The sequence below is a fragment of the Bos grunniens genome, chromosome 12 (assembly GCF_055505025.1).
Source record: "Bos grunniens cultivar Pamir isolate PY7600 chromosome 12, Bosgru_T2T1.0, whole genome shotgun sequence".
Lineage (NCBI taxonomy): Eukaryota > Metazoa > Chordata > Mammalia > Artiodactyla > Bovidae > Bos > Bos grunniens.
This window is the reverse complement of record NC_141176.1, coordinates 74,218,500-74,245,637: the sequence shown is the minus strand read 5'-3', so window position 1 is coordinate 74,245,637 and position 27,138 is coordinate 74,218,500. Positions and strand designations below refer to the sequence as shown.

Below are 27,138 nucleotides of genomic sequence, written 5' to 3'. Positions count from 1 at the left end.
AAGTTCTCCCCAGATCATAATTTTAATGTTACTGCACACAGCTACACAGGAATAAGTCTCAGGCCTTAGACATTGAGTTCATTTTAGTACAAAAGAAGTAAAAAATCCACCCACGTATTTGAGCACAATTCTCTGAAAACCTTCTACAGGACCCCTTTCCCACTACACTCTCTGGTGCATCACATCATCCATCAGAGAATCAGAGTTATCACTGTCTCCACTTCAACCATGCTTAACGGTTAGGTATTTGCAGGATCCCAGACATGATGGAGCTGGAAAGTCCTTTCAGTTGCACATGTTCTGAGCATCTGCTATTTCTGAGAACTACAAAAATGAACAAGGCACTGTCTGTAAGAAGTCTGGAGTTCTGGGAAGGAAAGAAATCCATACATACATGGCTTAGTGAGCACAACGTCATATCTGGGAGCTCAAAGGAAGATATGGGGATTCAAGAGGATGTGATGGTTAATTTTATTAGCCAGACACTTGGCAGACCAGCCCCCAGACACTTGCTCAAACACATATTACAGTGAAAGCATTTTTAGATGAGATCGACATTTAAATCAGTAGAGTCTGAGTAAACCAGATTATTCTTCATAACGTGGGTGGGCCTCATCCAATTAGTCAAAGGTCTTAAGAGAAACTAGACTGACCAACTCCAAAGAGGAGGGAATTCTGTCTCAAGAGCACCTTCGGACTAGAGATGAATTTTAGCATAAAGCCTCATGTTATAAATCTTCTTTTATGATAGCCATCAAGACAATTTTTGTTAAACAAATAAGAGTGTTTCTAGTTTACTACAAGGCCCAGGAGCCAGGCCAGCAGGAGCTACATGAACACCTGGCTGTGCAGGGCACAGCTAGCTCCTCTCTTTAGAGAGCAGGTCCACCAAGTCTAGTTGGGCTGGGTTCAGATACACAGATGTGTGCACAGAAGAAGCAGAAGATTCAGACCTATCCCCACTCTGGATAAGATTCAGTTCCCCTGATTTGACACTCCCATCAAGACCCAATGTTCCAGGGATGCCTATCTCTAATCTGCTCCCTCCTCTGTATTTCTCCAGCTTCTAGTGCAGAGTGACCCACCCTGGGCCTTTATAGGGGCCCAGTCATGTCCTGTAACTGTTGTCTCAGTCAATCCAGCATTTATTTGATACCCATGATGTGTCCAGCATGGACCAGACACTACACTAAAGAACCACCAGAGACAGTCTGCTGTCAAGGGCTCAGAACACTCCCAGGGAGTCAGCATCACCCCACCTGACAAGAGGCTGCTGTGCACATAGACGGAAACCCCAGATCAATATCAACAAAAGTGCTGGGAGAGGGTCATGGGGCTGCTGGAGGCTCAGAAGCATTTACTTAAATCAAGGACAGAAGGGAAATCAATCCAAGAGGCTGAATAGAGTGAGCCAAGACCTCAAAGTAAGGATGCATATGGCAGGTCACAGGCAAACCCCTTTCCTCCTCCCCACCCCAGTCCCCATGTGCTGAGAAACAAACAGAGAGGCCAGTGGAGCACAGAGTTTACAACTTGATTCTTCAAAACACAGGGACTTCAAAGGTCTTCAGAGTAAGAAAAGATGATTAAAAAACATACTTAATGAGATAGTCCACATGACAGAAGGTACATAGACAGCAATGTAACAGTGGTTAAGAAACCAGGCTTTGGTCAGAATCCTACTTCTGTCATTTGCAAGCTGTGTGAGGATGGGTGAGCTATTTCAACTGATAAAGGAAGCTGTTTCCTTATCTGTAAAGCGGTGACACTAATGTTTACCACTCAATTGCTTTCCGGATTAAATGAGATGGCATGATGCATAAAGAGTTCAAGAGGGCCCAGACCACAAGTAGATCACTGGTAGCCACGATCAAAGACAGCAGCAGTAGCAGTAATAACAAAACCACAATAGTACAACACACATATGAAGCTTCCATCTGGATATGTTAATGTGTCACTAAGAATGTCACTACAGTCCAAGGATTTTCCTAAATGTCTTATTTGAAGATGTGAAAGCCAGGAAAAAGGAATTTTTTAACAAGTTGCATGGACCAAGCCTTATAAGTGTTGCTAGAAGCCCCCATCAGAAAGAATGACAAACTCAGGGGACCAGAACTGACCCCATATGACTGATGTGTTTTATGGGAAATGGTTTTTTATAGCATAGAAACTTCATCACAGAAAAGATTGGCTTTTTTGACAAGATTCCAAAATAAAATATAATCACATGGAGAACTATCTAACTTCACTAGATGTTTATTACTAGTTGCCCATCACTGTGGAGAAGTAGAAACAAGTCAGATTTTTCAAAAGCCTAGACACTCAAGCTCATGCCCAGGCTGACTCACAGAACCAGTTTATTTTCATTTTAGATTTATTCACAAACACATGAATAACTGATCACCTACTGTGTGCCAGACCCTTGTCTTGGAGATATAAATTATTTACCCCAGGCAATTTAGGGACAGCAGGGGAAAAAAACATAGGGGGTATGGTGGGAATCACAAATTTGAAGGGAAGAGTCCAGCTAGAGACAGAATTAAGCAGTGAAAAGAGGCAGAGAGGAAAAGGCAGATCCAAAAGCCAAGCTCAGAAATTAACAAGCAAACCACCTATGCAGGAAAGAACCCGTTTCCAACAGAGAACTAAGTAAATCTTCCTGCCCAAGGAAGAAGGAGCTCTCAGCAAGTTTTTTCCTTCCCAGCCCAGAGAGGAATCCTGTTCACTCCAGGACTGTGCACGCTGACTGTCTAGTCATTTGAGTTAGCACAGGAGAAGCAACCTGTTAGTTTCTCTTGTTTTTAGACATATTAATCACCCTGATGTCATCACTTGTATGTAGAGAGTCCTGTGTTGTTGCTACTGCTGCCAATAAATGAGCAGGGAACTTATGATATTTATAATATACTCTATCAAAGAAGAGAGGAGAGTACATAAGAGTTTGGAATGACTACCAGCTTTGGCACAGAGCTAAACCTCACCTAACTGGCACACAGCCACACAAAATAAAAGAAGGCATTTTATGTAAAATACACCTACAACTTTAAAAAGTTATTTGTTCCCAAACCTTGATTCTTTGGATACTGATGATGGCCTCTGACACCTTCTCGATGGCCATGGGGAAGTAGAGGGTGCTTGTAAACCGCAGAGCCTCATACAGCATCACCACCACAAACACTTGGCTGGCTGTAATCACCTTTTCAAGAACCACATTGGTGACGAAGGTGACAAAAATCATGATTTTGGTTACAGCAAAAAATGATGCCAAATTCATTCCTCTAAGGTAGGAACTTTGCAAAATCTTGGAAATTTCCTTCCTGGAAAAGAGAGGAGAAAATAGATTTTAAAACAATCATCTACATCCAAGGCACGAATTCAAGTGCCCTGTGTGAGTGGCCCCTTTTGAGGGAGTGGGCACAGATAAACTATCCCTCACATCATGGAGACACTACACAGTGCACACCCGGAGGTCTGCCCCCAAACCAGGACCACACTCTGCAGCAAGACTTCACTCTTCCAACTAAAAGAAGACTTAGAGTCACACTTTTTAAAACATTTTGGACCAGTGAGACTGGGTTTGAACATTCATTCAACAAGCATTCAAAACCACAAGTCCTGGGTCAGGCTCCGCACAGATGACAAAAGATACAGCCCATCACCTCCAGGAGCTCATGAACTTGTGGAGGAACAGAATAAGACACCCTAAGACTCTGACACACAAAGACATTAGACAGAGGCAGCCACAGAGCCCCCACAGGAGTTCAGAGCAGAGTTGTGTAACATGGAGCAGTGGAGTGAGAACAAGTTGCATGAATGTGGATTTTGAGAAGATAAGCTGAAGTCAGGGTGGGCAGAGGCCAGAGAATAAAGAAGATGAGAGTGTATTTCCATCAGAGGGAGGGCCCCCGCAAAGGTGCAAAGAAGTGACAGGGAGATAACAGAGAATTCTAAGTACCGTGTGCTGGAGTAAAACACTCATCAGATATTTAAATGAAAGATGTAGAAAAATACCATAGATAAGAAAATGTAGAAAAGTATTCTACAAAGAAAACAACATAGTGTTTTCATGGTTCTGTTTGGAATAAATAATAATGATTCATTGCCGGGAGCCAGTGAGGCATTCCACTCGTGACAAAGGTCATGAGGAAGGAGGCTCGGCATACGCAAAGGCGGGATCGAGCCTCAGGAGTTCCCCTGGATATTCTCGAGCATCTACCCCCCAAAACCAGAGTCTGCCTATTTTATTGCTTTGTGCTCTCACCTCTGACTTCACTGGGGGCTGTCCCCACCACCCCCACCCCCACCATCTCACTCTCTCTGTCAAGGAGTTAACTTACAGCTCCAATTAATAAAGTTCCTGGGCAATTAGGAGTGTTTAAATCCAAACCCCTCAGATAGCTCTCGCCTGACAAGTTTACCCGGACTCCTACAGCTACGCATATGATTGTTTACAGTCTCACAGCCTCGAGAGGCATGGGAAGCTTAAGATATTCAAATAGCTTAGAGCCTCTCAGAGAGTTAGAAACTGTCAGAATAAAACTAGTAAAAGATTTCATTGATGAGCCAATGCTTGTTGCCAAGTTTCCACATCCCCTGTATTGTATCCTTGAGTGTGTATTAATTAATATAGTTGGTATGTAGAAAAAATAAGTAGTGGCCTTGGTGTTAGCAACTTTAGACCCTTAAGGTAATAAATTCTTTCCTTTGTTGTAAACCCATTGCACCTCTGCCCTATAGGAATGCAATTTTATCTAACACCTTCAGAAGATGGCGCCAAAACTTAAAATAATTACTCTTAGAGAAAATAAGTCTTTGTCAAGAGTCATAAAATGTTAATAGGCCTTCTGGCCAGAAGATGATGTAAATCACCTAAACCATTTGTATATGATAAATTTGCAGGATAGAAACCCTGGTTTTTGATAAGGATCAAAGACTGCTGACTTTGCATCCCCTATTATCCTCTATGTGTAACTTAGGGTATAAAAGCCCCTGTTGAAAACAAAGCTACGGGCCTTGCTCACCAAAGCTTGGTCTCCCCATGTCATTTTTCTCCTTAACTTCCAGCTGAGTCTCCATCTGGAGCGCGAATACCCTGGATCAGCCGGGACTGGACCTTGGCAATTCATAAAGTTTTGCCTGATACAGTTACATCCAATCTCTATAATCTCGCCATTTGTGCTACAGCAAGCTATAGTTTTAGTTTGAATGTCATCATCTCAAATACGAGCATCTTCTGTAGAGAAGGAAATGGCAACCCACTTCAGTATTCTTGCCTAGAAAATCCCATGGTGAGGAGCCTGGCAGGCTATACTGCGTGGGGTCATAAAGAGACGGGCACGATTTAGAGACTAAATAATGACAACAAGCCCATCCTCTACCCTGAATTGACAATAGGCAAAAGCCACCTGCTTCAAGAGAAGAGACAGAAAACCAGGTTCTGCCCAGGATCCTGAAGTTGTACAAAGCAGAGGACATTAGCTGGGGCATAGAGAGGAAACTGCCTCACACACAAGCTCCAATATAGGACAGATGTCATGGAGGGACAGAAAATACACCTGCTATCATCATCAGAAGAAAATGCTTTGGACTTTTCACCTAAAGATTGATTTCCAGCAATTACATACTCTTCTATCTGAAACACTTAACCACCATGTCTCTGTTCATGTTTCTATATTGGATATGAAAACAAAACTTACCTTGTGGAGTTCTTTTGTAATTGATTTCCATATGTGAAAGACCTTTACAGAGAGTGAAAAAGCTAAGGAGTATCATTAGGTAAAAATAAACATAAAAGACAGGGGAAAAAAAAATACTAACACCTTGAAATTACTGCTTTTGGGGGGTTTGTGGTACTAAGAAATACTTGGAAATTCATTTCTGTATAAGAAACATAAGCAAAGGAGAAAAAGAAAGATATAAGCATCTGAATGAAGAGTTCCAAAGAATAGCAAGGAGAGATAAGAAAGCCTTCCTCAGCAACCAATGTAAAGAAATAGAGGAAAACAACAGAACGGGAAAGACTAGAGATCTCTTCAAGAAAATTAGAGACACCAAGGGAACATTTCATTCAAACATGGGCTCGATAAAGGACAGAAATGGTATGAACATAACAGAAACAGAAGATATTAAGAAGAGGTGGCAAGAATACACAGAAGAACTGTACAAAAAAGATCTTCATGAACAAGATAATCACGATGGTGTGATCACTAACCTAGAGCCAGACATCATAGAATATGAAGTCAAGTGGGCCTTAGGAAGCATCACTACAAACAAAGCTAGTGGAGGTGATGGAATTCCAGCTGAGCTATCTCAAATCCTAAAAGATGATGCTGTGAAAGTGCTGCACTCAATATGCCAGCAAATGTGGAAATAGCAGCAGTGGCCACAGGACTGGAAAAGGTCAGTTTTCATTCCAATCCCAAAGAAAGTCAATGCCAAAGAATACTAAAACTACTGCACATTTGCACTCATCTCACACGCTAGTAAAGTAATGCTCAAAATTCTCCAAGCCAGACTTCAGGAATATGTGAACCGTGAACTTCCAGATGTTCAAGCTGGTTTTAGAAAAGACAGAGGAACCAGAGATCAAATTCCCAACATCTGCTGGATCATTGAAAAAGCAAGAGAGTTCCAGAAAAACATCTATTTCTCTTATTGTCTATGCAAAAGCCTTTGACTGTGTGGATCACAATAAACTGTGGAAAATTCTGAAAGCGATGGGAATACCAGACCACCTGATCTGCCTCTTGAGAAACCTGTATGCAGGTCAGGAAGCAACAGTTAGAACTGGACATGGAACAACAGACTGGTTCCAAATAGGAAAACAAGTAGGTCAACGCTGTATATTGTCACCCTGCTTATTTAACTTATATGCAGAGTACATCATGAGAAACGCTGGGCTGGAAGAAACACAAGCTGGAATCAAGATTGCTGGGAGAAATATCAATAACCTCAGATATGCAGATGACACCACCCTTATGGCAGAAAGTGAAGAGGAGCTAAAGACCCTCTTGATGAAAATGAAGGAGGAGAGTGAAAACGTTGGCATTATGCTCAACATTCAGAAAATTAAGATCATGGCATCTGGTCCCATCACTTCATGGGAAATAGATGGGGAAAAAGTGGAAACAGTGTCACACTTTTTGGGGGGCGGCTCCAAAATCACTGCAGATGGTGACTGCAGCCATTAAATTAAAAGATGCTTACTCCTTGCAAGGAAAGTTATGACCAGTTTAGATAGCATATTTAAAAGCAGAGACATTACTTTGCCAACAAAGGTCCATCTAGTCAAGGCTATGATTTTACCAGTGGTCATGTATGGATGTGAAAGTTGGACTGTGAAGAAAGCTGAGCACCAAAGAATTGATGCTTTTGAACTGTGGTGTTGGAGAAGATTCTTGAGAGACCCTTGGACTGCAAGGGGATCCAACCAGTCCATTCTAAAGGAGATCAGTCCTGGGTGTTCACTGGAAGGACTGATGCTAAAGCTGAAACTCCAGTACTTTGGCCACCTCATGCGAAGAGTTGACTCATTGGAAAAGACTCTGATGCTGGGAGGAATTGGGGACAGGAGGAGAAGGGGATGACAGAGGATGAGATGGCTGGATGGCACCACCAACTCTATGGACATGAGTTTGGGTAAACTCCTGGAGTTGGTGATGGACAGGAAGGCCTGGCTTGCTGCAGTTCATGGGGTCACAAAGAGTCGGACATGACTGAGTGACTGAACTGTACTGAAGAAGCTTTATATAAATTTTTCCTTTATGAAGACAGTAAGTGAAAGAGCAGGTTAAAATGATGTCTCCCCATTCTACTTAAACTTTCTGCCACATGTTGTGGGTGGAGTGCATAGCATTTAAGTTCATCATAATGTGAAAAACTTGGTAAGACTTCGAAATTAATTCAGAAAAGTCATTTGTAGTAATGTAGGGGAACCTAGAACCTGTTATACAGAGTGAGGTAAGTCAGAAAGAGAAAAGCAAATATTAATGCATATATATGGAATCTAGAAAAATAGAACTGATGAACCTATTCACAGAGAATAAATGAAGATACAGATGCAGAGAACAATCTCAGAGACACAAAGTGGGAGGGAGAAGGTAGGACAAATTGAGAAAGTATTATTGATATGTATATGCTGTCATGTGTAAAATAGATAACTAGCAGGAAGCTGCTATATAACACAGGGAGTCTAGCCTGGTGCTTTGTGGTAACCTAGAGAGGTAGAATAGAGGTGGAAAGCAGAGATTCAAGAAGGTGGGGATAGATACACATATAATTGTGACTGATTCACTTTGATGTATAGCAGAGACCACTGCAACACTGTAAAGTAATTATCCTCCAAAAATAATAAGTAAATTCAGTTAAAAATGTGGAGGGGATTACAAAAGTATGGTGTGACATATACAAAAACTTACCTTCTCAATCTGGTAATAAGGTCTATAAGTGACTTTTCCCAAGCATATAGTTTTACTGATTTGATGCCACTTATAAATTCACTCATGGTCCTGATTCTGTCGTCTGTGAGAGCTGCAGTCTTACTCCTAAGGGGACAGACATGAGAGATGAGCCATAGTGATCACAAACTAACTTTCTGTGGCAGCAGCAGCAGCAGGGGGCACAGGGAGGGACCAGAGATCAAATGATTCTCTACAGCTCTTCTGTGCTGACATCACAGGAAGGTACTATTCAAAGTACAAATGGAGAAAAAGACTTCTAGGAAGTCAACAACTCAGCCTCATTCAAAGACTAACTCAGAGAACTTGCAGTAACAGCCAAGGAAGACCTGAAGTGAGTCAGATAAAAACCATCTGCCCAAGAAGATGGTGGTTGAACAGGAAAGGCAGAAAGGAATCTAACAGGAAAACAGTGTCTGTGCTGTAATAAAATAGGAGTAAAATTCTGGGGAACAGAAAAGATGAGGCTGCTAATAACATTAGGAAAGGAGAACAAGCAAAACTTAAGAGACCTTGTACCACTGGAACAGGGCCTTAAAGGATAAGGAACATCTCTCCACAGCAAGGAGAGGAAAGGGAATTTCAAGTAAAGAAAAATACCTCACATAAAGGTACATACAGACACAAAAGAACTCACCTAGCTTCAAACAACACGCCTTCACCACCTGACAATCCGGACAATGACCCACTTCCAACCCTCTGGAACCTGCCTCAGCTCTCACTCATCACCATTAGGCCCTTCATCACCAGTTACTTTTCTATCACATATGCTGCTGAGACTGAGACTTTATAAAAGTGAAAGTGAAGTCGCTCAGTCATGTCCAACTCTTTGCCACCCCATGGACTGTAGCCTATCACATTCCTCTGTCCATGAGATTTTTCAGGCAAGAGTATTGGAGTGGGTTACTATTTCCTTCTTCAGAGGATCTTCCCGACCCAGGGATCGAAGCTGAGTCTCTGGCATTGTAGGCAGATGCTTTACCATCTAAGCCACCAGAGAAGTCATAATAAAGACATAATTTGGCAAAATTCAACATTGATTTAAGACAGAAACCCTCCAGAAAGCAGGAATAGAAGGAACATACCTCAACATAATAAAAGCTATATATGACAAACCCTCAGCAAACATTATCCTCAATGGTGAAAAATTGAAAGCATTTCCCCTAAAGTCAGGAAAAAGACAAGGGTGCCCACTTTCACCACTACTATTCAACATAGTTTTGGAAGTTTTGGCCACAACAATCAGAGCAGAAAAAGAAATAAAAGGAATTCAGATTGGAAAAGAAGAAGTAAAATTCTCACTGTTTGCAGATGACATGATCCTCTACAGAGAAAACCCTAAAGACTCCACCAGAAAATTACTAGAGCTAATCAATGAATATAGTAAAGTCGAAGGATATAAAATTGACACACAGAAATCCCTTGTGTTCCTATATACTAACAACGAGAAAACAGAAATTAAGGAAACAATTCCATTCACCATTGCAATGAAAAGAATAAAATACTTAGGAATATATATACCTAAAGAAACAAAAGACCTATATATAGAAAACTATAAAACACTGGTGAAAGAAATCAAAGAGAACACAGTTAGATGGAGAAATATACCGTGTTCATGGATCAGAAAAATCAATATAGTGAAAATGAGTATACTACCCAAAACAATCTAGATTCAATGCAATCCCTATCAAGCTACCAACGGTATCTTTCAGAGAACTAGAACTAATAATTTCACAATTTGTATGGAAATACAAAAAACCTCGAATAGCCAAAGCAATCTTGAGAAAGAAGAATGGAACTGGAGGAATCAACCTACTTGACTTCCAGCTCTACTACAAAGCCACAGTCATCAAGAAAATATGGTACTGGTACAAAGACAGAAATATAGATTAATGGAACAAAATAGAAAGCCCAGAGTTAAACCTATGCACCTATGGACACCTTATCTTTGACAAAGGAGGCAAGAATATACAATGGACTAAAGACAATCTCTTTAACAAGTGGTGCTGGGAAAACTGCTCAACCACTTGTAAAAGAATGAAATTAGAACGCTTTCTAACACCATACACAAAAATAAACTCAAAATGGATTAAAGATCTAAATGTAAGACCAGAAACTATAGAACTCCTAGAGGAAAACATAGGCAAAACACTCTCTGACATAAATCACAGCAGGATCCTCTATGACCCACCTCACAGAATATTGGAAATAAAAGCAAAAATAAACAAATGGGACCTAACTAAACTTAAAAGCTTCTGTACAACAAAGGAAACCATAAGCAAGGTTAAAAGACAGCCTTCAGAATGGGAGAAAATAATAGCAAACGAAGCAATTAAAGAATTAATCTCAAAAATATACAAGCAACTCCTGCAGCTCAATTCCAGAAAAATAGAAGACCCAATCAAAAAGTGGGCCAAAGAACTAAACAGACATTTCTCCGAAGAAGACATATAGATGGCTAACACATGAAAAGATGCTCAACATCACTCATTATCAGAGAAATGCAAATCAAAACCACAATGAGGTATGATTTCACACCAGTAAGAATGGCTATGATCCAAAAGTCTACAAGCAATAAATGCTGGAGAGGGTGTGGAGAAAAGGGAACCCTCTTACACTGTTGGTGGGAATGCAAACTAGTACAGTCACTGTGGAGAACGGTGTGGAGATTCCTTTAAAACCTGGAAATAGAACTGCCATATGACCCATAAATCCCACCGCTGGGCATACACACCAAGGAAACCAGAATTGAAAGAGACACGTGTACCCCAATGTTCATTGCAGCACTGTTTATAATAGCCTGGACATGGAACCAACCTAGATGTCCATCAGCAGATGAATGGATAAGAAAGCTGTGGTACAGATACACAATGGGATATTACTCAGCCATTAAAAAGAATACATTTGAATCAGTTCTAATAAGGTGGATGAAACTGGAGCCTATTATACAGAATGAAGTGAGCCAGAAAGAAAAACACCAATACAATACATTAACACATATATATGGAATTTAGAAAGAATGTAATGATAACCCTGTATGTGAGACAGCAAAAGAGACACAGATGTATAGAACAATCTTTTGGACTCTGTGGGAGAGGGCAAGGGTGGGATTATATGGGAGAATGGCATTGAAACATGTAAATTATCATATGTGAAACAAATCGCCAGTCCAGGCATGATACAGGGTGCTCGGGGCTGGTGCACTGGGATGACCTTGAGGGATGGGATGGGGAAGGAGGTGGGAGGGGGGTTCATGATGGGGAACTCATGTACACCCATGGTGGATTCAAGTAAATGTATGGCAAAACCAATACAATATTGTGATGTAAAATAAATTAATTAAAGAAAAATAAAGACATAATTAATCAAGACTGGTGATGGTCCCAAGATGGCAAAGGAATAGGATGGGGAGACCACTTTTCTCCGACAAATTCATCAAAAGATCATTTGCATGCCGAGCAACTTCCACAAAACAACTTCTAAATGCTAGTGGAGGACACCAGGCAGCCAGAAAGGCAGCCTATTCTCTTTGAAAAGAGGTAGGACAAAATATAAAAGCCAAAAAGAGAGACAAAAAGAGTTAGGGATTCCTGGGGAGGGAGTTGTGCAGGAGGAGAAGTTTCCACACAGTAGGAAATCCTCTCACAGGCAGGTCTGTGGGGAGTTTTGGAATCTCAGAGGGCAACATAACCAGGAGGAAAACACACACACACAGAATATGCACCTAACCGCAGCTGCCAGTGGAGAAGTAGCCCAGACACTCTCATCCACTACCAACAAGTGTGGACTGGACAGGGAGGCACAGGCTGCATAATCAGTGCTTAGGATAAGGACTGGGCCTCAATGCCCTGAGGACAATCTGAGGGAGTTAACATGAGATAGAAACCCAAACTGTGGGATTGCCAGAGAGAACAAAAAAAAAGAGAGAACTTTCCCATGAAAGGCTCTAACGCACAGCCTGGCCTACGCACAGAACAAAGGATTAAGCTAACACCAAAGAAGACCTAACCAGCCCCCCAGCCCTCCCCACCTCCCCAGAGGCAGAGACGCAGGTGTGCGACAACCAGAGCTGCAGGGCAAGGGGCTGCTGCAATATCCGCCCCAGGGACCGGCATCCTCCACCAAACTGTAAGCAGGCTCCCAGTTGCTAACCACGTCCTCCTGGGATCCTGGACAGTTGACACCTGCCAGGAGTGTCACAGCCTGAGATCAGCTCCCCAGAGGAGACACACCTCCCACATGGCACACCTGAGATGGTGCTCCTGCGGCACACCCGGGACACCAACCGGCCAGGACCGGAGAGGTGATTAAGACACATGGCCCACCTGGGACAGTGCACTCGCCAAGTACCTGGTCACCTGAGCTGCTTGGACCTGGGAAGGGCACAAAATGCACACCCAACCGACTCTGTGCCCTTGTGGAGTACCCAAGAACCTGAGCAGCTTAGACCTGGGAAGTTCCTGAAAAGGAAGACCAACTTTGGACAGTACCCCTGCAGAGCACCCTATAGCCTGAGCAGAATAGACCCAGGAAGCACATGTCACCTTGAGCTTTGGCAAACCCAGTGTGGTCCTTACACTGTGAACATTCTCCACACATGCCAGAGAAATCTGTTTGCATTGTCCCTCCCTCCCCACAACACAACTGAACAAGTGAGCCTAAATAAGTGACCACCTTTGCCCCCTTGTGTCAGGATGGAAATTAGACACTGAAGAGACTTGCAAACAGAGGAAGCCAAAATAAGCAAAGAAGAGGGAACGTCTCTGGAAGTAACAGGTGCAACAGATTAAAACCCTGTAGTTAACATTGACTAAGCATTGGAGGGGGCCGATAGACCTTGAGAAGAAGTACAAGCTGGAACAAGGAACTATCTGAAACTGAACTGACCCCACACTGCCCACAACAGCTCCAGAGAAATTCCTATATATATTTTTATTATTATCACTTTTTAATTTTTTAATTTAAGTTCCTTATTACTCCATTTTCATTTTTATAACCTATTATCTTGTAAAAAAGACCCTATTTTTAAAGCAACTTCACATATATATTTTTCATAATTTTGTGATTGATTTTGTTTTATAATTTTAATATTGTATTCCTGAGAGTCTAACCTCTACTCTAGATTTTTAATCTTTGCTTTTTGGTATTTGTTTTCAATTTTGTACCTTTAGGAATATAATCTTCAGTACCCATTTTCACTTAAGTGTGTGAAATTGCTGGCTGGCTTTATTGCTGTCTCCCTTTTTGACTCTCCTTTTTCTCCCCCAGTTCACCTATATCTCCTCCCTCCCCTTTCTCTTCTTTACTTTGTGAATGCCTCTGGGTGTTCTGGGCTGTGGAGAACACTTAGGGAATTGATTACTGGCTAGATTGCTCTTTCCCTTTTTGAGTTCCTCTCTTTTCCTCCTGGTCACCTCTATCTCCCTTCTCCCTCTTCTCCATGTAAGTCTGTGAACCTCTCTTGGTGTCCCTCACTGTGGAGAATTGTTTCACCATTAACCTAGATGTTTTATCATCTGTGTTATATGGATGGAAAAGTCTTGAGGCTACTGTTAGAATAAGACTGAAAGCCAGAGGGAGAAGGTTTAACTCCAAAACTTGAGAACATCAGGGAACTCCTGATTCCATGGAATATTAATAGACAAGAGCTCACTCAAAAGGATACATTCCTACACTGAAACCAGCTCCACCCAAGAGTTAACAAGTTCCAGAGCAAGCTATACCATGCTAATTCTCCAGTAAAGCAGGAACACAGCCCTGAGCATTAAAAGACAGGCTTCTCAAAGCCATGCCAAACCCATAGACACCCCAAAACTCACTACTGGACACGTCATGGCACTTCAGAGAAAAGAGATCCATTTCCACCCACCAGAATACAGACACAAGCTCCCCTAACCAGGAAACCTTGACAAACCACTAGTCCAACCCCACCCACAGGGAGAAGGCTCCACAATACAGAGGAACCATGAACTGCCAGCAAACAGAAAGGGCACCCCAAACACAGCAATCTAGACAAAAAGAAGAGGCAGAGACATATTCAGCAGGTAAAGCAATGTGATAAATGCCCACAAAATCAAACAAAATAGGAGGATATAGGGAGTCTACCTGAAAAAGAATTCAGAATGATAGTAAAGATGATCCAAAATCTTGAAAACAAAATGGAGTTACAGATAAATAGACTAGAGACAAGGATTGAGAAGATGCAAGAAATGTTTAACAAGGACCTAGAAGAGATAAAGAAGAGTCAATCAATAATGAATAATGCAATAACTGAGATCAAAAGGCCTCTGGAGGGAACGAACAGTAGAATAATTGAGGCAGAAGATAGGATAAGTCAGATGGAAGATAGAATGGTGAAAATAAATGAAGCAGAGAGGAAAAAATAAAAAAGAATTAAAAGAACTGAGGACAACCTCAGAGACCTCTGGGACAATGTAAAATGTCCCAACATTCAAATCATAGGAATCCCAGAAGAAGAAGATGAAAAGAAAGGGCATGAGAAAATTTGAGGAGATAATAGTTGAAAACTTCCCTAAAGTGGGGAAGGAAATAGCCACCAAAGTCCAAGAAACCCAGAGAGTGCCAAACAGGATAAACCCAAGGTGAAACACCCCAAGACACATATTAATCAAACTAACAAAGATCAAACACAAAGAGAAAATATTTAAAGAAGCAAGGGGAAAGCAACAAATAATCCACAAGGAGATCCCCATAAGGATAACAGCTGACCTTTCAATAGAAACTCTTCAGGCCAGAAAGGAATGGCAGGACATAGTTAAAGTGATGAAAGAGAAAAAACCTACAACCCAGATTACTGTACCAAGCAAGCATCTTATTCAAATATGAAGGAGAAATCAAAAGCTTTACAGACAAGCAAAAGCTGAGAGAATTCAGCACCACCAAACCAGATCTTCAACAAACGCTAAAGGATCTTCTCTAGACAGGAAACACAGAAAAGGTTTATAAACTCAAACCCAAAACAACAAAATAAATGGCAACAGGTTCATAATTATCAATTACCTTAAATGTAAATGGGTTGAATGCCCCAATCAAAAGACAAAGACTGGCTGAAAGAATTAAAAACAAACCCCTACATATGCTGTCTACAAGAGACCCACCTCAAACCAAGGGACACATACAGACTAAACGTGAAGGGCTGGAAAAGGTATTTCATGCAAATGGAGACCAAAAGAAAGGAGAAGTAGCAATACTCATATCAGATAAAATAGACTTTGAAAGAAAGGCTGTGAAAAGAGACAAAGAAGAACACTACATAATGGTCAAAAGACCAATCCAAGAAGAAGATATAACAATTATAAATATATATGCACCCAACAAGGGCTTCCCTCATAGCTCAGTTTCTTCCTGCAGTGGAGGAGACCCTGATTTGATTCCTGAGTCAGGAAGATCCTCTAGAGAAGGGACAGGCTACCCACTCCAGTATTCTTGGCCTTGCCTTGCGGTTCAGCTAGTAAAGAATCTGACTGCAATATGGGAGACCCCGGTTCAATTCCTGGGTCGGGCAGATCCACTGGAGAAGGGATAGGAGACCCACTCCAGTATTCTTGGGCTTCCCTTATGGCTCAGCTGGTAAAGAATCTGCCTGCAACGTGGGAGACCTGGGTCAATCCCTGGGATGGGAAAATCCTCTGGAGAAGGGAAAGGTTACCCACTCCTGTATTCTGGCCTGGAGAATTCCATGGACTATAAAGTCTATGGGGTTGCAAAGAGTCAGACACCTCTGAGTGACTTTCACTTTCACTTCCATATACCCAACATTGGAGCACCTCAATACATAAGGCAAATGCTAATAAGTTTGAAAGGGGAAATTAACAGTAATACAATAATAGTGGGAAAATTTAGTACCCCACTCATACCTATGGATAGCTCAACCAAACAGAAAATTAGCAAGGAAACGCAAACTTTAAATGATACAATGAACCAGTTAGACCTAATTGATATCTATAGGACATTTCACCCAAAACAATGAATTTTACCATTTTCTCAAGTGCACATGGAACATTCACCAGGATAGACCACATACTACACATCCTGGGCTGTAAATCTAGCCTTAGTAAATTTAAAAAAAAAAAAAAATTGAAATCATTTCAAGCATCTTTTTGGATCACAACATGGTAAGATTAGATGTCATCTAGAGAAAAAAAACTATTAAAAATACAAACATATGGAGGCTAAACAACATGCTTCTGAATAACCAGAAAATCATGTAAGAAATCAAAAAGGAAATCAAAATATGCATAAAAACAAATGAAAATGAAAACCCAACAACTCAAAACCTATGGGATTCAGTAAAAAGCAGTGCTAAGACAAAGGTTCATAGCAATACATGCTTACCTCAAGAAACAAGAGAAAAATCAAATACATAACCTATCTTTACACCTAAACCAACTAGGAAAAAGAAACAAATGAAGAACCCCAGGGTTAGTTGAAGGAAAGAAATCATAAAAATCAGAGCAGAAATTAATGAAAAAGAAACAAAGGAGACTATAGCAAAAATCAACAGAACTAAAAGCTGGTTCCTTGAGAAGGTGAATAAAATAGGCAAATCATTAGCCAGACTCATCAAGGAAAAAAATGGAGAAGAATCAAATCAACAAAATTATAAATGAAAATGGAGAAATCACAACAGACAACACAGAAATTCAAAGGCTCATAAGAGACTAGTATCAGCAACTACATGCAAATAAAATGGCCAACTTGGAAGATATGGATGAATTCTTAGGAAAGTACAACCTTCCAAAACTGAACAAGGAAGAAATAGAAAATCTTAACAGACCAATCACAAACATGAAAATCAGAACTGTAATCAAAAATCTTTCAACAAACAAAAGCCCAGGACCTGATGGCTTCACAGGTGAATTCTACCAAAAATTTTAACACCTATCCTACTCAAACTCTTCCAGGAAATTGCAGAGGAAGGGAAACTCCCAAACTCATTCTATGAGGCCACCATCACCCTAATACCAAAACCAAACAAAGATGCCACAAAAAAAGAAAACTACAGGCCAATATCACTGATGAACATAGATGTAAAAATTCTCAAAACTCTAGCAAAGATGATCCAACAACATATTAAAAAGATCATACATTATGACCAAGTGGGCTTTATCCCACTTGGGATAAAGGATAAAGGGATGCAAGGATTCATTTATATTTGCAGATCAATGTGATACAGCACGTTAACAAATTGAAAGATAAAAAACATATGATTATCTCAATAGATGAAGAGAAAGCCTTTGACAAAATTCAACATCCATTTATGATAAAAACCCTTCAGAAAGCAGGCATAGAAGGAACATACCTCAACATAATAAAAACCATATATGATAAACCCATAGCAAACATTATCCTCAATGGTGAAAAACTGACAGCATTTCCCCTAAAGTCAGAAATAAGACAAGGGTGCCCACTCTCACCACTATTATTCAATTTAGTTTTGGAAGTTTTGGCCACAGCAATCAGAAAAGAAAAAGAAATACAAGGAATCCAGATTGGAAAAGAAGCAAAACTCTCACTATTTGCAGATGACATGATCCTCTACATAGAAAACCCTAAAGACTCCACCAGAAAATTACAAGAGTTAATAATGAGTATAGTAAAGCTGCAGTATATAAAATTAATACACAGAAATCACTTGCATTCCTATACACTAACAATGAGATAAAAGAAAGAGAAATTAAGGAAACAATTTCATTCACCACTGCAATGAAAAGAATAAAATACTTAGAAATAAGTCTACATAAAGAAACAAAAGGCCTATATATAAAAAACTATAAAACACTGATGAAACAAATCAAAGATGACATAAATAGATGGAGAAATATACCATGTTCATGGATTGGAAGAATCAATATAGTGAAAATGAGTATACTAACCAAAGCAATCTATAGATTCAATGCAATCCCTATCAAGCTACCATCAGTATTTTTCAGAGAACTAGAACAAATAATTTCACAATTTATATGGAAATATAACAAACTTTGACTAGCCAAAGCAATCTTGAGAAAGAAGAATGCAACTGGAGGACTCAACCTGCCTGACTTCAGGCTCTACTACAAAGCTACAGTCATCAAGACAGTATGGTACTGGCACAAAGACAGAAATATAATTTGATGGAACAAAACAGAAAGTCCAGAGATAAATCCACACACCTATGGATACCTTATCTTTGACAAAGAAGGCAAGAATATGCAATGGAGAAAAGATAATCTCCTTAACAAGTTTTGCTGGGAAAACAGGTCAACTGACTGTAAAAGAATGAAATTAGAACACTTTCTAACACCATACACAAAAATAAACTCAAAATGGAGGAAAGATCTAAATGTAAGACCAGAAAATATAAAACTCCTAGACAAAAACATAGGCAAAACACTCTGACATAAATCACAGAAAGATCTTCTATGACCCACCTCCCAGAGTAACGGAAATAAAAGCAAAAATAAACAAATGGGAACTAGTTAAACTTAAAAGCTCTTTTACAATGAAGGAAACTATAAACAAGATGAAAAGACAGCCTTCAGAATGGGAGAAATAGTAGTGAACAAAGCAACGGACAAAGAATTAAGCTTAAAAATATACAACCTGCTCATGCAGCTCAATAATGGAAAAATAAATGACCCAATCCAAAAATGGGCCAAAGAACTAAACAGACATTTTTCCAAAGAAGACATACAGAGGGCTAACATATGAAAAGATTCTCAACATCACTCATTATCAGAGAAATGCAAATCAAAACCACAATGAGGTACCATCTCATGATGGTCAGAATGACTGCTATCAAAAAGTCTACAAACAATAAATTCTGGAGAGGGTGTGGAGAAAAAGGAACCCTCTTACACTGTTTGTGGGAATGCAAACTAGTACAACCACTCTGGAGAACAGTGTGGAGATTCCTTAAGAAAACTGGAAATAGAACTGCCATATGACCCTCCAATCCCACTGCTGGGCATATACACTGAGGAAACCAGAATTGAAAGAGACATGTGTATGCCAGTGTTTATCGCAGCACTGTTTACAATAGCTAGGACATGGAAGCAACCTAGATATCCATCAGCAGATGAATGGATAAGAAAGTTGTGGTACATATACACAATAGAATATCACTCAGCAATTAAAAAGAACACATTTGAATCAGTTTTAATGAGGTGGATGAAACTGGAGCCTATTATACAGAGTGAAGTAAGTCAGAAAGAAAAACATCAATGCAGTTTATTAATGCATATATATGGACTTTAGAAAGATGGTAACAATGACCCCATATGTGACACAGAAAAACAGACACAGATATAAAGAACAGACTTTTTGACTCTGTGGGAGAAGCTGAGGGTGGGACAATTTGAGAGAACAGCATTGAAACATGTATATTGTTATATGTGAAATAGATGACCAGTTCACGTTCGATGAATGAAACAGGGCACTCAAAGCTGGTGCACTGGGACAACCCAGAGGGATGGGATGGGGAGGGAGTTGAGAGGGGTGTTCAGGATGGGGGCACATATATACACATGGCTGATTCATGTCAATATATGGCAAAAATCACCACAATATTGTAATTAGCCTCCAATTAAAATAAATAGGTTGATTTAAAAAATTAATCAAAACTGACTTTGTCCTTGGACACTTATAAATTAATGGAAACATTGAATTAAAAATAAGACATGAATATACATACTGGAAAAATCACTCTAACCCAAGCTTAATAAAAATACATGCAGCTAAGATTGAGCCTGTAAGATTATTACTATTTAATAAAGTTTAAATAACTTCAATATAGGTACATTGTGCTCGAGGATACTCTACATATTCAGGTACAGTGCTGGGAGGGTCTGGAAAATCCCATAACTTTTCCTGCTTCAAGATTATCCTTCAGCTTAAAGCTGGAGCCACCACTGGCTAAACTAAGCCTGAAGGGTCTACAACACACACAAAGAAAAGATCAGAGAAGGCACTTTGTTTTTTAAACAAAAGCATCCAACAGATTGTAGTTGTCACCAAATATATGTTACCTATTTTTAAAACCAGTGTTTCACTTACCTGAGTGATGAAAACCACATCCCAAAGCAGCTTTGCAACAACATAAGGAAAATGAGAACCGCCATCCCAGCAAGACACGATATTCCTGTTTCCATCCAGAGCAGGGCAGTCACTGCAATTGCCTGCAGTGGCCCCACCCACAGATAGTGCAAGAACATCATTACCTTAAAGAAAAAGATAAGCCTTCTTAGGATATTATAAAAAACAACACAAGTAAGGACACAGTATAGAAATAATATGCTTGTAAGGAAGATACAGGAACCAAAACAGAAATAATCACAGTGGGTTTTAAACCTGCTAAAGCAGAAATCCACACATCCAACCCCAGATGACACTGTTCTGGGGCAGCACAGGACCAGCCAGGGAGAACCCAATCAGCAGCACTGGGAGGAAGATCTGAATTTTATCCACAACACAGATGAGCTCAGGGTTTCCCCAAACTCTCTTTGTTCCAAAATTCAGCCACCATCTCCCCAGGAGAGCCTATATTATGGTACCTACTACTCTCTCCAGTAATTACTTAAGTATTTACCTCCCTGACAGGCTGTGGCTTTGGGGGCGGGGTGCAAAAACTAAACCTAATTTATCCCTGAAACTGAGTAGAAGTCTTACTTCATGTTTGATGAATGAATAATTGAAGGAGAAGTGGTCTAGTGCAGTACAGATCTTACCAACAGCTACAATGCCCTGGGTAATGTAATCTATTCATAAAGTAAGTGGGAAAAAAGAGTGTGAGGGGACAGCAGACAGTAGGTTGTGTCTGGCTGAGGACCATCCACTTGGCATTATTCCTCACAGGCTCCCTATACAGCAGGCACTGAACAGGGAAAGAATTACCCCTGCCCGCCAGGCCTTCATCATCCAGAGGAGGAGGAAGACAGCCCAGCAACACCAACACCATATGCCAAGAAGGCCACACCAGAAGGACCCCTAGGGACACTAACCAAGCTGGGATAGAATCCTACTGCCTATTATTAGAAAAACAAAATTCTCATCCACAGGACAACACACATTGTTACATCTAAGGTGCATACAGAAGAAATGAGAGTTGGATAAAGAGGACCCTTGTCTTAGGTCCTCAACAGAACCCTGGCTGACACCAAATCCTGGCACCTGGCCTTCCAATAAGCTACACTCAGTAAGAAGGATGGGAAATGAAAGAGGATCCCTCAGGGGCAGCTTACCTGATCAAACCTGTTCACATCGTTAGACAGTAGGTTGACTATCTGGCCTGTGGTGGTCTTCCCCATGGCCGAGCTACTCAGACGAAGTACCTAGTGAGAGAAAGATACAGAGAATTGGATTGCTAAGGTGATACCAAGTCAATCTTACAACATAGCAAAATGGACTGTTTTCATGGAGTCTTGAACAGTGCTAGGACAAAGAGAGTGACCCCGAACAGCAGGGTTCTAGGGACCTATATTCATCCTTTTTCTCCTCAATGTGGTGGCAGCCCTACCCACAAGAACAGCAAAGAGAGGAGCAGGAGGTAGAAGCAAAATCCCCCATCCTGTTTCTCAATGAACTTGAACCTGTCTGAAGGCTAAAAGGATGTTGATTTAGACTTAAAAACAAACCAAAATAAATTTGAGCCAAGCTAGATGTGAGTGGAAAGGCTGACTTAAAGAAAGAAATTAGAGGACTTGGATGGACTATAAATCTGGAATTGATTATCAATTCTGTGTGTGACCTCATTTAAACCCTTTGGGCTTAGTTTATTCATTCTGAAATGAGTGACTATAATGTTCAAAACACTGTTTCTGTGAGGAACCTCTGTTCTTAATGCCAGTCTGCTGACTTTACAAAAAACACAGCCTCTGCTGCACAATTCCTTTATTTGTTAAGAAAAATGTCCTAGAGATCTGAGGAACCTGAACAGACACCATGAGCTGCTTCAAAGACCACCAATCGGATCCAAACAGTCTCACGGTTCATAAAACTGTTTCATTTAGTCCTCAGGTTAAACAGAAAAATCAATGATAAAGTGGGAATGTAAAACAACGTAGTGGCCATAGAAGAGAATATGGCAGTTCCTCAAAAAACACAAAATTAGCATATAATACAGCAATTCCACTTCTGGGAATGTACTCAAAAGAACTGAATGTATGAACTTGAACAGATATTTATACACTTGTGTTCAGAGCAGCAATGATCACAATAGCCAAAAGGCAGAAACAACCCAAATGTTCACTAACAGATGAATGGATACAGAGAATGCTGTATATACCTATAATGGAATATTATTCAATTGTAAAATGGAATTAAATTTGACACCTGCTCCACCATCAATGAACCCTTAAGACATTGTGCTACATGACATAAACAAGACACAAAATGACAAATATTTCACGATTCCACTTACATGGGACACCAAGTCACATTCAAAGACTGAAGTAGAATGGTGATGGCTGGTAGGGGTGGGGTGGGGTGGCTGGAGAATTAGTGTTTATTGGATGCAGAGGATCACTTTGAGAAGATGAAATTCTGGAAATGAATAGCAGTGTTGCTTCCTCAACAATGTAAATGTTCCTAATGTCACTAAATTGTTGTTGTTCAGTCACTAAGTCATGCCCAACTCTTTGCAATGCCATGGACTGCAGCACAGCAGTCTCCTCAGTCCTCCACTATCTCCTGAAGGTTGCTCAAATTCATGTCCATTGAGTCAGTGAAGATATCTAAACATTTCATCATTTGCCACCCCTGTCTCTTTTCGCCTTCAGTCTTTCCCAACATCAGGGTCTGTTCCAATGAGTCAGTTCTTTATGTTATTAATGTCACTAAACAATGTTCCCCAAATTAGTTAAAATTGTAAATTTTATGTTGTGCATATTTTATAATAATTTTTAGAAATCAATGACCAAAAGCCAAAAGTAACTTTACTAAATTTGTAGAAATGACAAATCATTATATTTATGACACATCTGACAAGATCATTCAAAGTTCAGCTAAAAAGAGCCTAAAATTTTCCCAAAGGTCACATTCCAAAGTGTTAGTGGGAAGAGGAAGAAAAACAGGTGGACAATGGCTCACCTGTGCAGCAAACAGTGAGCTTTGCCTGAAGCATGACCTCACACCTAACAAGGTTTTCACAGTGCAGTTCTGGTGACATTTCACACATACTTATGGGAGCTAAGCACGATCTAGAAAGACAAACATCTAGCTAACTTGTGGAGAAATTTGAGTACTCATCTCCTAAACAGTGAAAGGTGCAAGAGAATAACAAATATATGATGAGGGACAATGAAGAACCCTGGCTAGAGTCTACAGTCATCACTGCCATTTCCACGTCACCCAGGAAGAAACCAGCTCACGTGCCAAACACACACAATGAGATGCCAGGGACCCTTGAGATTAACAAGATTCTGCTCAAGGAAAGATGAGGAGAAGACACTTTACATTTTGCCAAGAAAAACATTCCCAAGAAACAGAAGCTCTAGATAAGCAGCATAAGTAGCTACTAGGTAAAAGAAACGATGATTTCAATTTAAATTGTTTGGTTTTAGCTTTTGATTAGGATTTTATCTTTTAATAAAAATTATATGTATTAAGGTAGACAACATAATTATTGTTAAAAATATACATTGGGAAATGATTTCTGTAGTAAAACCAATTGACATATTCACACTTTATGTAGTTACCATTTTGTGTGTCTCCTGAGAACACTTAGGTCTTCCTTTTGGCTCAGCTGATAAAGAATATGCCTGCAATGAGGGAGACCTGGGTTTGATCCCTGGGTTGGGAAGATTCCCTGGAGAAGGAAAGGCTACCCACTCCATTATTCTGGCCTGGAGAATTCCATGAACTACATAGTCCATGGGGTCGGAAAGAGTCGGACACAACTGAGTGACTTTCACTTTCACACTTTCACTTGAGAACACTTCAGATCTACTCTTGCAGAAAAATTCAGGTATATAATACAATAAAATAAGGATTTTTTAAAGCAAATAACCCAGGGCAACAAGATACTGAGACACAAGTTTACACAGAGACTTTCAACAGTTGACATGGTATATCTGTGGCAATTTCTTTGTAAAGACATCTGAAATCCTAATTCCTTGTACACTAGCTAAGATCAGGGTAAGCTGTGAAATAGTTGTGTGGCATTTCTCAATATAAAAATCACTGAACACATCAAATCAGGTCTTATTAAAACTTCTATAATGCATACTAAAGAGAAAAAGGAAACATAGTATTATGAAAATAACTTGAAAGAACAGCAACAAATTCTCTCTCAAATTACTAAAGACAATGGAAATTTTCAAGTTTTATCCAAAATGTCCAATTATTGTCTTTAATGCCAATAAAACAATTGTAACTATAGCATATAGCATATAGTGAGTCTGTATTAAGCCTGAGTTATATTTATATTTTTCTTTAGTTAACACAATTGTACTGAATGTGATTAAATGGGCCATTGGAAAATATAATCATTCCCTTTCTCAAATCCATTCTGTTCTCCAAGATTTAATTTTATGGGTCCAATCCTGAAGTTCACTTTTAAATACAGCTTTGAAGGATTTAATGAACAACAACAACAAAATTTCCAGAAATACCACTATGAGAATTAGGCATAAAAACATTGAAAATCAATGGGATACCTTTGATACTTTAATTTTTAATTAGATTTTATTACAGATTTAGTGGATATTATGCAACGTGGATATTATGTGGCTAAAAATCATAAAAGATAGCCCTGATCCAATCTCAGTAGAAAACTTTTTATTATATATTGGAAAAGCAACAAAAAAAAAACTTGACTTGGTGCAAATACCAAGCTTCTCCAGTCAAGTACAAATGATCCCAGTTACAAAATGTTTAGTTTACAGAGAACTTTCCCTAAATGTTCCTGATCCTTCAGGGGAGGTACACACTGTGGAACCGAGTGACACTCACCTTGCGGTAGATCATATGGCACAGGGCTACTCTCAGCCTCATCCCCACACGCTGCATGTGGTAGAAGTACAAGTGGTGCAGAATGGCCCACAGGAGCACGCAGGCGCTCAGCCCTGCCGCGTAGCCATAGGCTTCGTGCAAAGAGGTAGAATCATTGGGATCATAGTTTTCAATATAACTAATCATTTTCCCCCAAAATATGGGTTGAACTACTCTGGTGCCTTCCTAAAAGAAAAGAAAAAAGTCTTAATTAGAAATGTCAGTTTTTCTTTACACAAGATTTACTTTTATCATTAGCATGTTTAAAATGCATTTTGAGAAAATGCTACATTTGTGACTAATTTAAAAGAAAAATATGCAGATTTATTATGTCCTATAAGTCAAGCAGGCAACAGTTTAACCTGAAGGCAAAATTTTCCATTCAAACATAGTAAAGCCTTAGTACATTGTGCTTAGCACACCATGGATGCTCAACAAATATCACAAATAGGCTCAATACCAACTGAGCCTTAAGATGAATAAAGAAAAAGGTGGCAGAAGAAGAGGAAGAAATCTGCTTCCATATGAATTAGCCTGCTGGCAGCCTGCCCCTGTCCCCCATACTCTCAATGTCCCAGCCCAATAGAAAGTCAATGTGGTTCATGTATGGGAGACGTGTTTTTATCACCGTCTTCATGAATCTTTATGAACTGAGACACTGGCATAAACAAATCCACTCTTTTCTACCCCAAACTCCACACGTAGATCCAGGGAATGGAAACCGGTTTTGGCTGGAGTACCACAAAGAAACCAGGCTTGGCAGCTCTGCAGGCTCTCAGCTCCCGAGAGCACTGCCTCACTATGCCTCTACCCTCTAGAAGTTGGAATGTTCCTTGGAGTAAAAAATTAAACATGATGGAGGCCAAGCTAAAAAATCATATCTCCATAGTTCTTGATCCACCATCCACTGAAGTTGGTGGTTTGGAAGAAATGTTACCAATCCTCTCTTCCCCAAGGCCTAAACCAATTGACTCAGGGTGCACTGGGCTTCCACCCTGAGTAAGACTTAGAGAAAGCGAGTTTCTTTCCCAAAGAAAAAGGCAAAGGAACGGCAACACCTATCCACCCTGCCAAACAGCCGCTCCACCTCACAATCTACTTCCTCCCTCTAGTCACCCCTTGAAGGTCCCCTTCTTCCTAGGATCCCTTTTTCACCATCAAGGGAAATCAATCAACAAATTCAAGTTAACAAAACTAAACACCTTGGGCCTGAATGTCATTTCCTTCACAGACTTCTCAAAAGACAAAATGTTAAAAGTTTGGAAGTCTTTCAGGAACAGGGCTTTTCCTTTTCTGGCAATCCGCATTACTAACACAGACAGAGTAAGCTTTGCTTACCTGACAGGTATGCTTTGATAGCTCTCTTCTGTCTGTCTGAAGCTGAGGAACACACACAAAAGAGGAGGGAAGGAGAATCCATAACATCAAACACCAAAAAGAAAACCAAGCATTTTCTGCTCAGCCAACCAGTGCTTGATCAGGATATTTATTCAAAGATGTCCCCATCCCTCATATGGGGGTCTCATTAAATCTTAACATTCCTGTCTTGTTCTACACAAATGGACATATGCACACACACACATTAACAGGCTGCACCAACTGCCTCTCCCTCCATGAACTCATGGAGATTTTCATCTACTATAGAGGATAAAGGGAACACTATTTAGTTGAAGAAGTGTAAGTAAGATGATTAGAC

The 27,138-nt window shown here is 40.1% G+C and overlaps 1 protein-coding gene across 1 annotated transcript in view; it reads right to left on the bottom strand.

Annotated features, from left to right (window-relative positions):
• LOC147361907 (ATP-binding cassette sub-family C member 4-like) overlaps positions 1 to 27,138 on the bottom strand; it is a 198,065-nt gene that overhangs the window by 154,284 nt on the left and 16,643 nt on the right. The window contains exons 4-8 of the mRNA XM_086330242.1: positions 25,404 to 25,628; positions 21,695 to 21,784; positions 20,511 to 20,674; positions 8,418 to 8,543; positions 3,068 to 3,317 (exon numbers count right to left, since the gene is read on the bottom strand). Of these exons, the coding sequence (XP_086186368.1) occupies positions 3,068 to 3,317; positions 8,418 to 8,543; positions 20,511 to 20,674; positions 21,695 to 21,784; positions 25,404 to 25,628 (855 nt within the window). The remainder of the gene's footprint in view (positions 1 to 3,067; positions 3,318 to 8,417; positions 8,544 to 20,510; positions 20,675 to 21,694; positions 21,785 to 25,403; positions 25,629 to 27,138) is intronic.